We start from the raw sequence: 13,244 nt of genomic DNA on the forward strand, positions 1-13,244 counted from the left end.
TCGCGTCGAGCCACACGGGCGCCACACGGAACCACTCGCGGAGCTGGCCGGTCCACTGGTACCACTCCAGCTCAGGCTCCATGGGTGGTGGCTCGACCTTGGGCTCGAGGAGTGCCGACAGCGGAGGGATGATGTAGTCGCCGGCCGTGGACAGCGCGAGGGCCTCCTTCAGGCCATCTCAGTGCGCGTCCTTGTCGCACATGCTCTCCTCTAAAGCGCGCTGCAGGGCCGCCTCTAGCGCGGCCTGATAGGCCGCCTCCGCCTCCTCCTCCTTCGGCTTGACCTACGGGGGCGACGGTGCGACGGCGGGGTTGAGCTGCACGCCGCGACGATGCTCCTCGTTGTGCTCGAGCGCGAACCAGATCTCCCAATTGGGAGAGTCCGACGCGTACGCAGGGAGCCGCCGCCGCTCCGGCGTCAAAAGCTTGCGCCACCTGCGCACCTCCAACATATGTGTTGGTGCACTGGGATGTACATGCTCTCCCTTTCCAGCGGCGGGGCTCAGCGTCGAGTAGGTGGCGGCGACGCCCGGGACGAGTTAGCGCCGGGGGTGAACTTTCCCTTGGACCATCTAAAGAACCCGCGAGCTAGGGTTTGGATGTCTCCGACGAGGGGCAAGGTTGGCTAGATGTGGACGGGAAGTGGATGAGGCCGCCTTCCCGCACGCTTGCATTAAAAAGGACGGCGACCAGACGCTTTCACCCACTGTCAGGCGGGCCCGAGGTCGATGGTCTCGTTTAATACGACCATGAGCCATGGTTGGGCGGCCGACAGATGAGACCGTGGCAGACAACGAAGGACGCGTGCCATGTCTGTTTCGTATTCGCGTGGACGCAAACCAAACACAAATTTGGGTCTGAAATGCATCCACACGAACATCAAGCGGACATGGTTTGGGTGTTGGTCGCATTGGGCCGGCGCTTTGGTCTGTTTCAACCCAAATAGACACGCGGGGACAGTTTTGGGTCGAGTTGCTCTTAAACAGGAGTAGAGTAGGAGCGTAGAACCGCGCGTACAAGATCGCATTGTATGATTACCGTCAGCGTCTCAACGAGGTACCGTGAAAAGATGAGATCACTGCGGTGCCCTTGCCAGAAGCGGCAGCGCAACTCAAAAGCGACCAATGCCGCAGCTAGCTGTGCATCGTGTTGCGAGGAGTACGGAGAGGGACCGGTCCGTGTATGATGGGCTACCCAAGCTGCGTTCTGCATGCATGATGGGGATGGCCGTGCGAGAAAGCGCGATTGGCGGCGGAGTACGCTTCAAGCCTAAACTAAAATTAGGCCGGCCAGTCCACGGAAAAGTCTAACAAAGGAGACTGAAGCACTAATCTTGTCCAGCTCTCATCACTCTCTCCACTCGACTTCGCCTTCTTCTACTCACCTCAAGGCGATCATTGCCCACATCGGTCCATGCTGCATATATAACTGGTTTACTCTTCTGAATTTGTGATACTGCAGTGGATACATACATACATACAGTAGAACAATGCGACCACGGCACAAAGGCAACACTTAATAATAACAACGACATTGGCCAGCAAACGAAAACAAGAGGAATACCCTGCTTTGCAAATGCGGCTCTTCGTTGTATTTTTCGTCATTTTTCTCAATTGATCAATTGATCTATGCTGGTTTAGGAGTGCAACATGCATTGCTACACCACACAGCAACAGCAAATTTCGGATCCGACTATTCCACATGCAGTGGTAAACCAACCTCGTTATCTGCACACTTTGCAGAGGCAGACGACCAGGATGATCACGAACGCCAAGCAGGACAGGCCAATGGCGAGCCCGAGAACCACCGCGCTGGGGCCGCCACGAGCGTCGTCGCCGCCGTCCGCGTCACCGTCACTGCCGCCGTCGTCGTAGCCCGCCGTGCTCTTCTCGGACTGCGCCGTTGCCGGGGGAGCCGTGACCGGGAACCCGTACTTGTCGCACGGCGCCACCCCCACGGCCACCTCGGCGGAGAGCTCCGACCTGTTGTAGCACAGCTTGCCGTTCCCGGCCGCCCTGAACACCTGTAGCCTCGACAAGAACCTGGCGCTGAACGGCACCACGCCGTCGAAGTCGTTGTTCTCCAGGTTGAGCTCCTTGAGGCCCCTCATCTCGGACAAGAACGGCGGTATGCTCCCGTTGAGCCGGTTGGAGCCCAGGTTGAGCACCTCCAGCTCGGGCAGCGTCGAGACGGTCTCCGGGATGCCGCCGGAGAGGGAGTTGTTGGACAGGTCCACGGTGGTGAGCCAAATGAGGTCACCGATGTGTGCGGGGATCTGCCCTTTGAGAGCGTTGGAGCTGAGGTTGAGGTGGGTGATGCCGCCAAGGTGGGTGATGGTGTCGGGGATGGCGCCGGAGATGCGGTTGCCGGAGAGGTCGAGGTGCGTCAGGTTGGGGCAGTGCCAGTGGTGCGGGAGGAAGCCGGATAGGTTGGCATTGGAAATGGTGAGGCGGTTGAGGTGGTCCATGTGCGAGATGACCACGGCCAGCTCGGACGGGGAGCCGGTGGCGAGAGGGGTGTTCGCGACGGTGAGCTCGGTGAGGTTGGCGAGGCGGGAGAGCCAGACCGCGGAGAGGCGGCCGAGAGACGCGGTGCAGGAGAAGGATAGGAGACCCGCGGCGAGCTGCTCCGGCGGGAGGAGCCGCGGCGGCGCGGCGGGGCAGTCCGAGAAGGCGAGCGCGCGGAGCGACGGCGCGAGCGCCTCGAGCGCCGCGGCGGAGACGGAGGTGGTGTCGGAGCAGTTGGTGAGGGCGAGCGACGTCACGCGCCGGAACGGCGCCCCCGCGTCGCAGGACGCGGCCACGGCGCCGCCCGCGTCGCAGGGGTCGCCGGCGCGGCGCGCGCCGAGGCCGAGCGCGCGCAGCGCCAGCAGCTGCTGCGGGTCCAGCTGCGCGCGGCCGGCGAGCCCGAGCGCGAAGGAGGCGGTGGCCGCGACGCTGATGAGCAGTAGGAGGAGGCGAGAGGCGGCGAGGGTGGCGGCCATGCCCACGGACGCGCAGAGGCAGAGGCAGAGCACGGCGCGCGTTGGAGCACGGGAAAGGTTTCAAAGGTGGAGCGAGTGGTGCGCGCGCTCGGTTTACGAGGCTTTGTCCTGCCCGCGTCGCTGGCGGGGCCCCCGCCCCCGGCTCGACGCGGCCCGTTGGATGCTTGGATGGACGCGGGCGGACGGTCGGATGCGGGCGTGTGCGTTGTTTGGGCAGCGGGGGTCGGTGGCTTTCGGCATCAGCGCACAACGCTCGTCCCCGGCCTCGGCAGAGAGCGCAGCAGATGCAGCGGCGGTAGCAGCTCGTGGCTGTCTGGGGTATCCGTGCCGATGCCGTTGTCTCGGCTGCGCAGAGACAGAGGGAGAGGGCAACATCTTGTCAAATGCTTCCATGAGAGGGCGGCTGCTGCTTCCTGCCAGTCTTCATGTGACGGCCTGCAGAAACTTCGCACGCTACGATGGCCATCGCGTGCCTGAGCAGTTCTCGCAGCTCTGCAACGAAACGGCGTGGTCGGACCTGCCAAGCTCGCTCGTGACAGAACAGCGACGGCATCGCACTGGTAACTGGGTCGGGGTTTGATGTCCTGTAGCGCGGTGAATTCTGTTTATCTTCAAGGGGCAGTGAATTCTGAGCGTTTAATCTGAACAGCCCGGGGCATCTTCATGGATAATGCTATAAATTTGTTCCCTAATTTTTTTAATTAAATTTCTATCCTAACTTGCTTCTAAAAATAGTTTTTTTTGAAAGGATCAGATCAAGAGGTACAAAGCATCTCAAACATAAGAAAAATTACACCTAGATTCCGAGACCACCGAACGACTACTACTGCTGCCAGAACGAGCCACCGACGTGGCACTGACACCACTTCCCTATCGGAGCCGGCTTGACCTAAGGACTAGTCGGGAAGTCTTCATGCATGTGCACCTAAGGACTAGCGCCCTAGAGTCGTAGTCGTCGCCCGTTGAACTCCTGCATAGATCTGAAGCACCTAACACCAAAGCTCGCCACATGACGAGAAATTATAACCTCACCGCCCCAAGCAGACGATTGGAATCTACGACGGAGCTCCGTCGACTACGTTCATACAAACGAACTCGGGGAGGATCGAAACCCAAAAAGCAATCTCGAAGAAGAAGCACCGTGATCCGCCTGAGCGCCGCAACTGCGAGGACTGAAAACCCTAACCTAAACTACTAACCGGAGCGGAGGCACCGGGATTTAACCGGCTGGTGGTATGGCGCACAAAGGGAAGGCGAATCCACGGGCTTGCCGATGAAGTCTGGAGGGGAAATTTTGCCCTAGACGGCTAGGGTTAGGGAAGGAAATGAGAGGATAAACGTAAATATAGTTATGTCATCATCCAACGAGACATCATATAACTATTCCTATAGTTTGTATAGAATCACCCAATAAGAGGTGACACAATGACAAGTTCGTGTGCTTGTGTGAGGTGCTGAGTCAAGACAGCGACTGGCCTCTCATCCGCAAACCCAAGTCACCCAGTTCTATACCACCACCAGCACTCGTCCTTCATCGTTGCTTAAGGTTGTCGTCGATGAGCCCACGTAACCAGGGAGGTCAGCGGTGGCGAGGAAACCTCTCTCACTTGCATCCTCGGCCGGGTGTGAGCCAAATCTTGTAGGGCATTGAACCATGTAGTCGTTTTCTTCGGCGGGTGGCAACTGTGGGACGACCATATAGTTATGCTCCTAGCCGTCCTTGGTAATGATGCTCCGTTCCCTCCTCAATTCCCATGGCTACTGTCGGTGTCAAAACCGGCGGATCTCGGGTAGGGGGTCCCGAACTGTGCGTCTAGGCGGATGGTAACAGGAGACAAGGGACATGATGTTTTTACCCAGGTTCGGGCCCTCTCGATGGAGGTAAAACTGAAGGAAATATGCCCTAGAGGCAATAATAAAGTTATTATTTATTTCCTTATTTCATTCATGATAAATGTTTATTATTCATGCTAGAATTGTATTAACCGGAAACATAATACATGTGTGAATACATAGACAAACTTAGTGTCACTAGTATGCCTCTACTTGACTAGCTCGTTAATCAAAGATGGTTATGTTTCCTAACCATGAACAAAGTGTTGTTATTTGATTAACGAGGTCACATCATTAAGAGAATGATCTGATTGACGTGACCCATTCCATTAGCTTAGCACCCGATCGTTTAGTATGTTGCTATTGCTTTCTTCATGACTTATACATGTTCCTATAACTATGAGATTATGCAACTCCCGTTTACCGGAGGAACACTTTGGGTACTACCAAAGTCACAACGTAACTGGGTGATTATAAAGGAGTACTACAGGTGTCTCCAAAGGTACATGTTGGGTTGGCATATTTCGAGATTATGTTTTGTCACTCCGATTGTCGGAGAGGTATCTCTGGGCCCTCTCGGTAATGCACATCACTTAAGCCTTGCAAGCATTGCAACTAAATGAGTTAGTTGCGGGATGATGTATTACAGAACGAGTAAAGAGACTTGCCGGTAACGAGATTGAACTAGGTATTGGATACCGACGATCAAATCTCGGGCAAGTAACATACCGATGACAAAGGGAACACCGTATGTTGTTATGCGGTCTGACCGATAAAGATCTTCGTAGAATATGTAGGAGCCAATATGGGCATCCAAGTCCCGCTATTGGTTATTGACCGGAGACGTGTCTCGGTCATGTCTACATTGTTCTCGAACCCGTAGGGTCCGCACGCTTAAGGTTACGATGACAGTTATATTATGAGTTTACATGTTTTGATGTACCGAAGGAGTTCGGAGTCCCGGATGAGATCGGGGACATGACGAGGAGTCTCGAAATGGTCGAGACGTAAAGATTCATATATTGGATGATATGGTTAGGCCAAGGGGTCAAGCCCATGAGGCTTTAGGTCAGTGCAAAAGGAGTTTTGCGGAGGCCAGGGGGCCAAACGCCGGAGACCCTGGCGTCTGGCCCTGGGCCAGACGCCGAGGCCCATGGCGTCTGGGCCAGACGCCAAGGATTGTGGCGTTTGGTCCTGGAGTCCGAGTGGGACTCTTGCCTTTCGGGCAAAACTGACTTTGAGGAGGCTTTTGCTCCAAGTTTCGACCCCGGGGCTCAACATATAAATAGAGGGGCAGGGCTAGCACCAAAGACACAACAAGTTGATCCACGTGATCTATTCCTTAGCCGTGTGCGGTGCCCCCAGCCACCATATTCCTCGATAATACTGTAGCGGAGTTTAGGCGAAGCCCTGCTGCTGTAGTACATCAAGATCGTCACCACGCCGTCGTGCTGACGGAACTCTTCCCCGACACTTTGCTGGATCGGAGTCCGGGGATCGTCATCGAGCTGAACGTGTGCTCGAACTCGGAGGTGCCGTAGTTTCGGTACTTGATCGGTTGGATCGTGAAGACGTACGACTACTTCCTCTACGTTGCGTCAATGCTTCCGCAGTCGGTCTGCGTGGGTACGTAGACAACACTCTCCCCTCTCGTTGCTATGCATCACATGATCTTGCGTGTGCGTAGGAATTTTTTTGAAATTACTACGAAACCCAACAAAAACCCTACTCCTGCTTGATTAATATTGATGATATGGGTAGTACAAGAGTAGATCTACCACGAGATCAAGGAGGCTAAACCCTAGAAGCTAGCCTATGGTATGATTGTTTTTTCGTCCTACGGACTAAAACCCTTCGGTTTATATAGACACCGGAGAGGGCTAGGGTTACACAGAGCCGGTTACAATGGTAGGAGATCTACATATCCGTATCGCCAAGCTTGCCTTCCATGCCAAGGAAAGTCCCTTCCGGACACGGGACAAAGTCTTCAATCTTGTATCTTCATAGTCCAGGAGTCCGGTCGAAGGTATAGTCCGGCTATCCGGACACCCCCTAATCCAGGACTCCCTCAGTAGCCCCTGAACCAGGCTTCAATGACGACGAGTCCGGCGCGCAGATTGTCTTCGGCATTGCAAGGCGGGTTCCTCCTCCAAGTACTTCATAGAAGATTTTGAACACAAAGGTAGTGTCCAGCTCTGCAAAATAAGTTTCCACATATTGCCATAGAGAGAATAATATTTACACAAATCTAATATGCTGACGTATTCTGTAGCGTGACATCACACCACGGCCAAGTTTTTATTCGAATCGTTTTACTGTCCCACCTCAGCGAGTTTAGCGAGGCGGTTTCCTTGGCACGTCTTGTCAAAGCAGAGATCGTGTCCCCTTATTCCAGGATTCTCATCAATACGGGCATGGGTCCCAGTCGTACCCGTTGGTATGTTTTCTCGATCAAAGGCGAGTCCCAAACGGTCACGGGGAGGGCCCTTAGTATTCAACCTCTTATAAAGAGACCAAGGCCTTACTCCTTTCTTTCAATCTCAAACGAGTTCGCCCTTCGCCTCGAGTTCCAACACCCAAGGCTCCAGATTTCAGGCGCTTCGGACCTTCGACAATGTCCGGTTCCGACCTTCGAGGCCGATGGATGCCCTCCTCCGTCACGAAGGAGGACATGCTGAAGTTGAGAGAGGCCAGGTTCTTGACCGGCGAAATCTGGCATAGGCTGCCTGCTCAAGGGCAGGTCATTCCCACTCCCAAGCCTGGTGAGAGTGTGGTGTTCATGTCTCACTTCCTTCGGGGGCTAGGCTTCCCGACGGATCCCTTCGTGAGGGGGCTCATATTTTATTATGGGCTGGAATTTCATGACTTAGCTCCGGAGTCCATCCTCCATATTTCCTCATTCATCGTCGTGTGTGAAGCCTTCCTCCGTATTACTCCTCACTTCAGACTATGGCTCAAGACCTTCAAAGTAGAGCCGAAGATGATCGAGGGACGACACGCGGAGTGCGGAGGTGCTTTTATAAGCAAGAATGCTGGTGCTCCATGGCCCGAGGGCTCTTTTCAAGAGGAGTCTTGCTTATGGCAACGAGAGTGGTTTTACATCACCGTTCCCAGGGGCACCAAGTGGGTGGCGCCACCTGCCTTTCGCTCGGGTCCCCCACCACAGCTAGTGTCATGGGTCAATAAAGGACTGGACTGGGGGCCATCCAAGGACGTGCCCTTGTTGCAGGGCCGCATTCGAGATCTCTTAGAAAGAGACATTAGCCTGGTCGTGGTGACGCAGGTCATGTTGATCCGCAGAGCCTTGCCCGGCAAACGTCGCCCCCTTCGCCTGTGGGAGTTCAATCCGGAGGGACCACGAGCTCTCCAGCATTTCATGGGCCAACGCCCGTGGAGATGTACAAATTGTTCTTCGGATCACAAGCAATGTGTCCGGACTTGACCGAGGACGCAGGCCTGAGCTGCAATCGCCCGGATACTCAAGTAAGTAGCCTTGTGCCCGAACTTGCTAGCCGTATATTTATCATAAAATTGCCCCTAAAAGAGCTATCCTTTAAACAAGAGTGGATAGCGAAAACAAAGTTAATCAGGTGTCCGGCTCCCCTCCCCGAGACCACGCCGGGTCCCGTGCTAGTTAGGATGTTGGAGGTTGTGCCTTCGAAGGAAAGCGAGGGAGGGGACAAGGAAGCTACAGCCTCCTCAAAGGAGTTTGTCCGGAAGGGAGGAATCGAAAATTCCTTTCCTCAGGGGAAGAAGAGGACCGCCTCTGACGACCCGGAGACCATGGCCTCAAAGCGGGGGAAGAAATCTTCGTCAGAGGATCCTGCGCCGGGGGATACTTCGGCCGAATTATACCCTCAAGGGGATCAGCCCTCCACCGAGCCGTAAGTAGAGAGGAGTTTTTATTTTTAAGAAATGAGAGAAATCCTTGCGTTATATCTGAGAAGAGTAATCAAAAATTTACCTTGTAGCTCGGACCTTAGCCCTTCTCAGCAGAGCTCGTCTTCGGGGGATCTTCTTCTGGAGATGATGGAGAGCGGAACGCCTCCCCCTGCCGTACCGCCTTGCGAGGCGGGCGACCCTGAAGTATCGTCGCGGAGGGTTTCTACGAATCCGGCAGGGCAGGAAGGTAGTCGTATGGCCCCACAAAGCCCTCCGCGTCCGGCCTTCGAAAAGGGCCATCAGACGAGTCCGGCACTGTCTGGTGCGCGATCGGAGGAGCTGAAGGATCTGCTAGGGCGAGCATCTATCTCAGAGGAGCACCGTGCATTGATGGGTACGGTGATCGAGAGGATTTCATCCGCGGAGAGCGGATTGCACGAGGCCGTCAGGAGTTTACTGACAGGTTTTGAGGTACGCGAAATAATGCACCCTTTTTTGACAGTTGTGCATAAATAAGATGTGCCCTGTGTAGATAGTAGCCCCTAAGACTCTATGTGTTGTCAAAAGTGACGGCGCGCAGAGGATCATAATCCTAGGTCTAATATGCCGCCTTCATACGTAGGTGGCGAAGTGTCGGGTGGCCAGCCGGACTGATGAATTTGCCGAGCTAAAGCAGCAACTTGACGCGGCAGATGCCGACATCGCGCTTGTCAACAAGCGGCTTGACGAGGCACAAGGTTTGTAATTACTCCGGCGGCACCTGGTAAGAGGAGCTTTATGCCAGTATCTTACAATGTGTGCGCTTGATGCAGATGGTGCTGCTGCCATGGAGAATCTTTGGGCGGAACTTGCCCGAGCCAAGGAGCAAGCCAGGAAAAGTGATGCGGCTGCCGGAAAGGCAATTGAAGAGCTGAAAGCCGAACAGGCTGCTCACTGCCGAAGCAAGAAGGAAATGGCTGAGATGGCTGTGAAGCCGAAGAGCGCTGCTGACCGTTGCAAGCTTCTTGAAAAAGAAGATCAGGAGGAACAGACGGACCTGGAGAAGGCCGTTGTCGATGCCAAGGATGCTCGCTCTGCGATGAGAACTATGAAGGAGGAGCTGCGTCAGGCCGGAGAGATCGCGGCTGGAAAGCCCTTTATGTTGCGGAGGAAGTTCTGTGATCCTAAACATGCTCCGTTAGACCGGATGTGGAGTACGGCGGACACCTATCTGGATTTGGCAGCGAGTGCCGCAGATGCGGCCGAACACTTCCGAGATCAAGAAGATCGCGAAGTGGAAAAGCTCTTTTGGTCGCAGTTCCACAATCCAGAGCGTCCACTGTCATTAGCCGATCGTTTGGCCGAATGGGCCGAGCTAAATAGGTTGTCCGGACTCGCCATGAAGTATGTCATGAGTCATCTGTGGCCAGAGAGGCCAGAGCCGAAAAGTTATTTCAACTTGATGCAACAGTTCCTTGGTGCGGCACCGCATATCAATGCGATGAAGAGGTCAACGTGCATAGAGGGTGCGCGGATGGCTCTTGCCCGTGTCAAGACATACTGGGCGGAAATGGAGGCCACCGCTGTTGCATCCCCAGACTTAGATGGAAGCCGAGTACCTGCCGAGCACTATTTTTAGGAAGTTCTGCAAGGCGCTCGTTTAATAGAGACGCAGTGCTCGAAGGATACTATATCCGAATAGCATATATTATTGTAAAACAATATTTTGATAAATTGTAGAAGCTTTTTATACTTGTGCCTGCAAGTATTATAATACCTCCTGTGCGGCCGTTTAACATATATGTATATATAATCTGAAAGATGGCAGTCGTCGGCTTCAGCCCCCACGCACATAATGCGGGGGTGTTCGCAGAAGGAGCATTTTCACACTTGATCCAACGTCTTGGTCCTACAAAGGAGGTGATAGCGCAGCGAACTAGGCAATCGGACTATGATGCTTTATCACTTTCACTTAGCCATAGGAGTTTGACAGTGAGGCTACTTATATAGCCCCTGGTGGCGCCTGCGCTCGCCTGAACTCGGGGCGCGTATGTGTTCATTAATGCGGAGGAATCCTAAAGATTCCGGTAAGTCATCGAGTGGTTGACCAGTCTCACGCTATATCATGACAGTCAGTTTTCGGCTTTCTCTACTGAGGTGCTCGCCTGGCCGAACCAGGGCACAATCGCAGTAGTTCTCCTGGTGCTGCCTTAGCCGATAGAGCAGAACGTAAGGTAGAAAAACATAGGAGCCGGGCAAACCCAACATTTGACCAAAGACATGATTCGGAGCCGATGCATATAAGGCCAAACTCGCGACGGCGAACACTCCCTAAGGTATTCGGTCTTTATGAGGGCGGGCGGGATAACGCCCTTAGTAATAAGCCCCTAGTGTCCAGGTACGCGCAAAACTCTGACGTGGACACATGCCAAAACGCCAGCCTCCTCCTTGGTTATACCAAGAAACCAGGGGATGTGTATCAATAAGAGACAGTAAAAAAGGTTTACGCAGGGTCTTAATCTGAAAAGAATCCTTGGAACGGGTCCCTGCTGCATGTCTGCGCCTATGTCTCCGTTGTGCCGTATCCTGGACGGGCGTAGCACGGTGTTCATCTGCAAAAGAGAGGAACTTAGTTGAAGAAAGATCGTGCCGAACATGAGTTATACTAAATAAACAAAGTATAAATCGAAATGGGTAAAATTGAGCTTTATTGTCTCTTGTTTTATATGCGCGGAGCCCCTAGTACAGGGGTATACGGCTATTAAGCCTTTATCAATTGTATGTTTATGCCGGACTCGTCTAGCCGTGTCCGTGGTCTTGACGACCTATTTAGGTGCTTTGGCTGGTGAAGCCGCTTTATTGTGGGGCTGTCAAGGCAGCCACACTGTCTTCCGCGCGGGAGGAACACTCAATGTTTTCCCTTTAATGAGATGATGCCTCGTGGACCGGGCATCTTAAGCGTAAGAGATGCATAATGCGGTATTGCGTTAAAGCGGGCGAAAGCTTCGCGTCCCAGCAGTGCTTGATAGCTACTTGAGAATGGGGCAATGTGGAAAGTTAGCTGTTCGCGACGGAAGTTATCGGGGGAGCCGAACATAACTTCTAGCCTGAGAGAACCCATGCAACGGGCATCCGGGCCTGGCGTTACCCCTTGAAAGGAGGTTTTGCTATGGCGAATTTTTGTTGGGTCTATCCCCATGTTGCGGATTGTGTCCTGGTATAACAGGTTTAGACCACTGCCGCCATCCATCAGGACATTTGTAAAGTGGAGTCCACCGATTATTGGATCTAATACCAGGGCAGTCCACCCTGCGTTCCGGATACTTCTAGAGTAATCCTGATGGTTGAAGGTGATCAGTTTTAACAACCATTGGCGAGACTCCTTTGGGATAGGCCGTATGGCGCGTATCTCTATTGGCGCCATTCTGTTCGTCACGTGAAGTAAGTTTACTGTTTTGACTTCTTGTGGGAAATCCTTTTGTTTCCTGGTGCTCTGCTTGTGGGGTTCGTCGTCGTCCTCACTTGGTGTGTCGAGCCCCTTGTGTTCGGCGTTGAGTTTGCCGGATTGCTTGAAAACCCAACAATCTATGTGGGTATGGTTCGCAGGCTTCCCGGGAGTACTGTGTATTTGACATATCTTGTCCAAGATTTTGTTTAAGTTGGATAGCTCGTCCCTGTTATCCTTGAGGGGCGGCTGAGGGAGTCCTGGATTAGGGGGTGTTCGGATAGCCGGACTATACCTTCAGCCGGACTCCTGGACTATGAAGATACAAGATTGAAGACTTCGTCCCGTGTCCGGATGGGACTTTCCTTGGCGTGGAAGGCAAGCTTGGCGATGCGGATATTCAAGATCTCCTACCATTGTAACCGACTCTATGTAACCCTAACCCTATCCGGTGTCTATATAAACCGGAGGGTTGTAGTCTGTAGGCAATCAACTCCATATACAACAATCATACCATAGGCTAGCTTCTAGGGTTTAGCCTCCTTGATCTCGTGGTAGATCTACTCTTGTGCTACCCATATCATCAATATTAATCAAGCAGGACGTAGGGTTTTACCTCCATCAAGAGGGCCCGAACCTGGGTAAAACATCATGTTCCCTGCCTCTTGTTACCATCCGGCCTAGACGCACAGTTCGGGACCCACTACCCGAGATCCGCCGGTTTTGACACCGACATTGGTGCTTTCATTGAGAGTTCCTCTGTGTCGTCGCCTTTAGGCCCGATGGCTCCTTTGATCATCAACAACGATGCGGTCCAGGGTGAGACTTTTCTCCCCGGACAGATCTTCGTCTTCGGCGGCTTCGCTCTGCGGGCCAATTCGCTCGGCCACCTGGAGCAGATCGAAAGCTACGCCCCTGGCCATCAAGTCAGGTTTGGAAGCTTAAACTACACGGCTGACATCCGCGGAGACTTGATCTTCGACGGGCTCGAGCCACGGCCAAGTGCGCCGCACTATCTCGAGGGGCATGATCTAGCTCTGCCCCCGGACAGTGTCCTAGAGGCCGCACACGCATCAGTTCCGACCCCTAACTCGGAGCCTATTACGCCAATCGAGGATGATCG

The 13,244-nt window shown here is 53.8% G+C and overlaps 1 protein-coding gene across 1 annotated transcript; it reads right to left on the reverse strand.

The window, feature by feature from the left end:
• Nucleotides 1-1,413: 1,413 nt before the first annotated feature.
• LOC125548618 (receptor-like protein 51) lies at nt 1,414-3,087 on the reverse strand. The gene has a single exon (XM_048712183.1). It carries the CDS (start codon nt 2,980-2,982, stop codon nt 1,723-1,725), a length of 1,260 nt encoding a protein of 419 aa, XP_048568140.1. The 5' UTR covers nt 2,983-3,087; the 3' UTR covers nt 1,414-1,722.
• Nucleotides 3,088-13,244: the final 10,157 nt, after the last annotated feature.

The sequence above is a fragment of the Triticum urartu genome, chromosome 3, assembly GCF_003073215.2.
Source record: "Triticum urartu cultivar G1812 chromosome 3, Tu2.1, whole genome shotgun sequence".
Classification (NCBI taxonomy): domain Eukaryota; kingdom Viridiplantae; phylum Streptophyta; class Magnoliopsida; order Poales; family Poaceae; genus Triticum; species Triticum urartu.

Excerpts from the sequence above, each read along its gene's own strand:
- LOC125548618 (XM_048712183.1), bottom strand. The coding sequence starts at position 2,982 with ATGGCCGCCACCCTCGCCGCCTCTCGCCTCCTCCTACTGCTCATCAGC.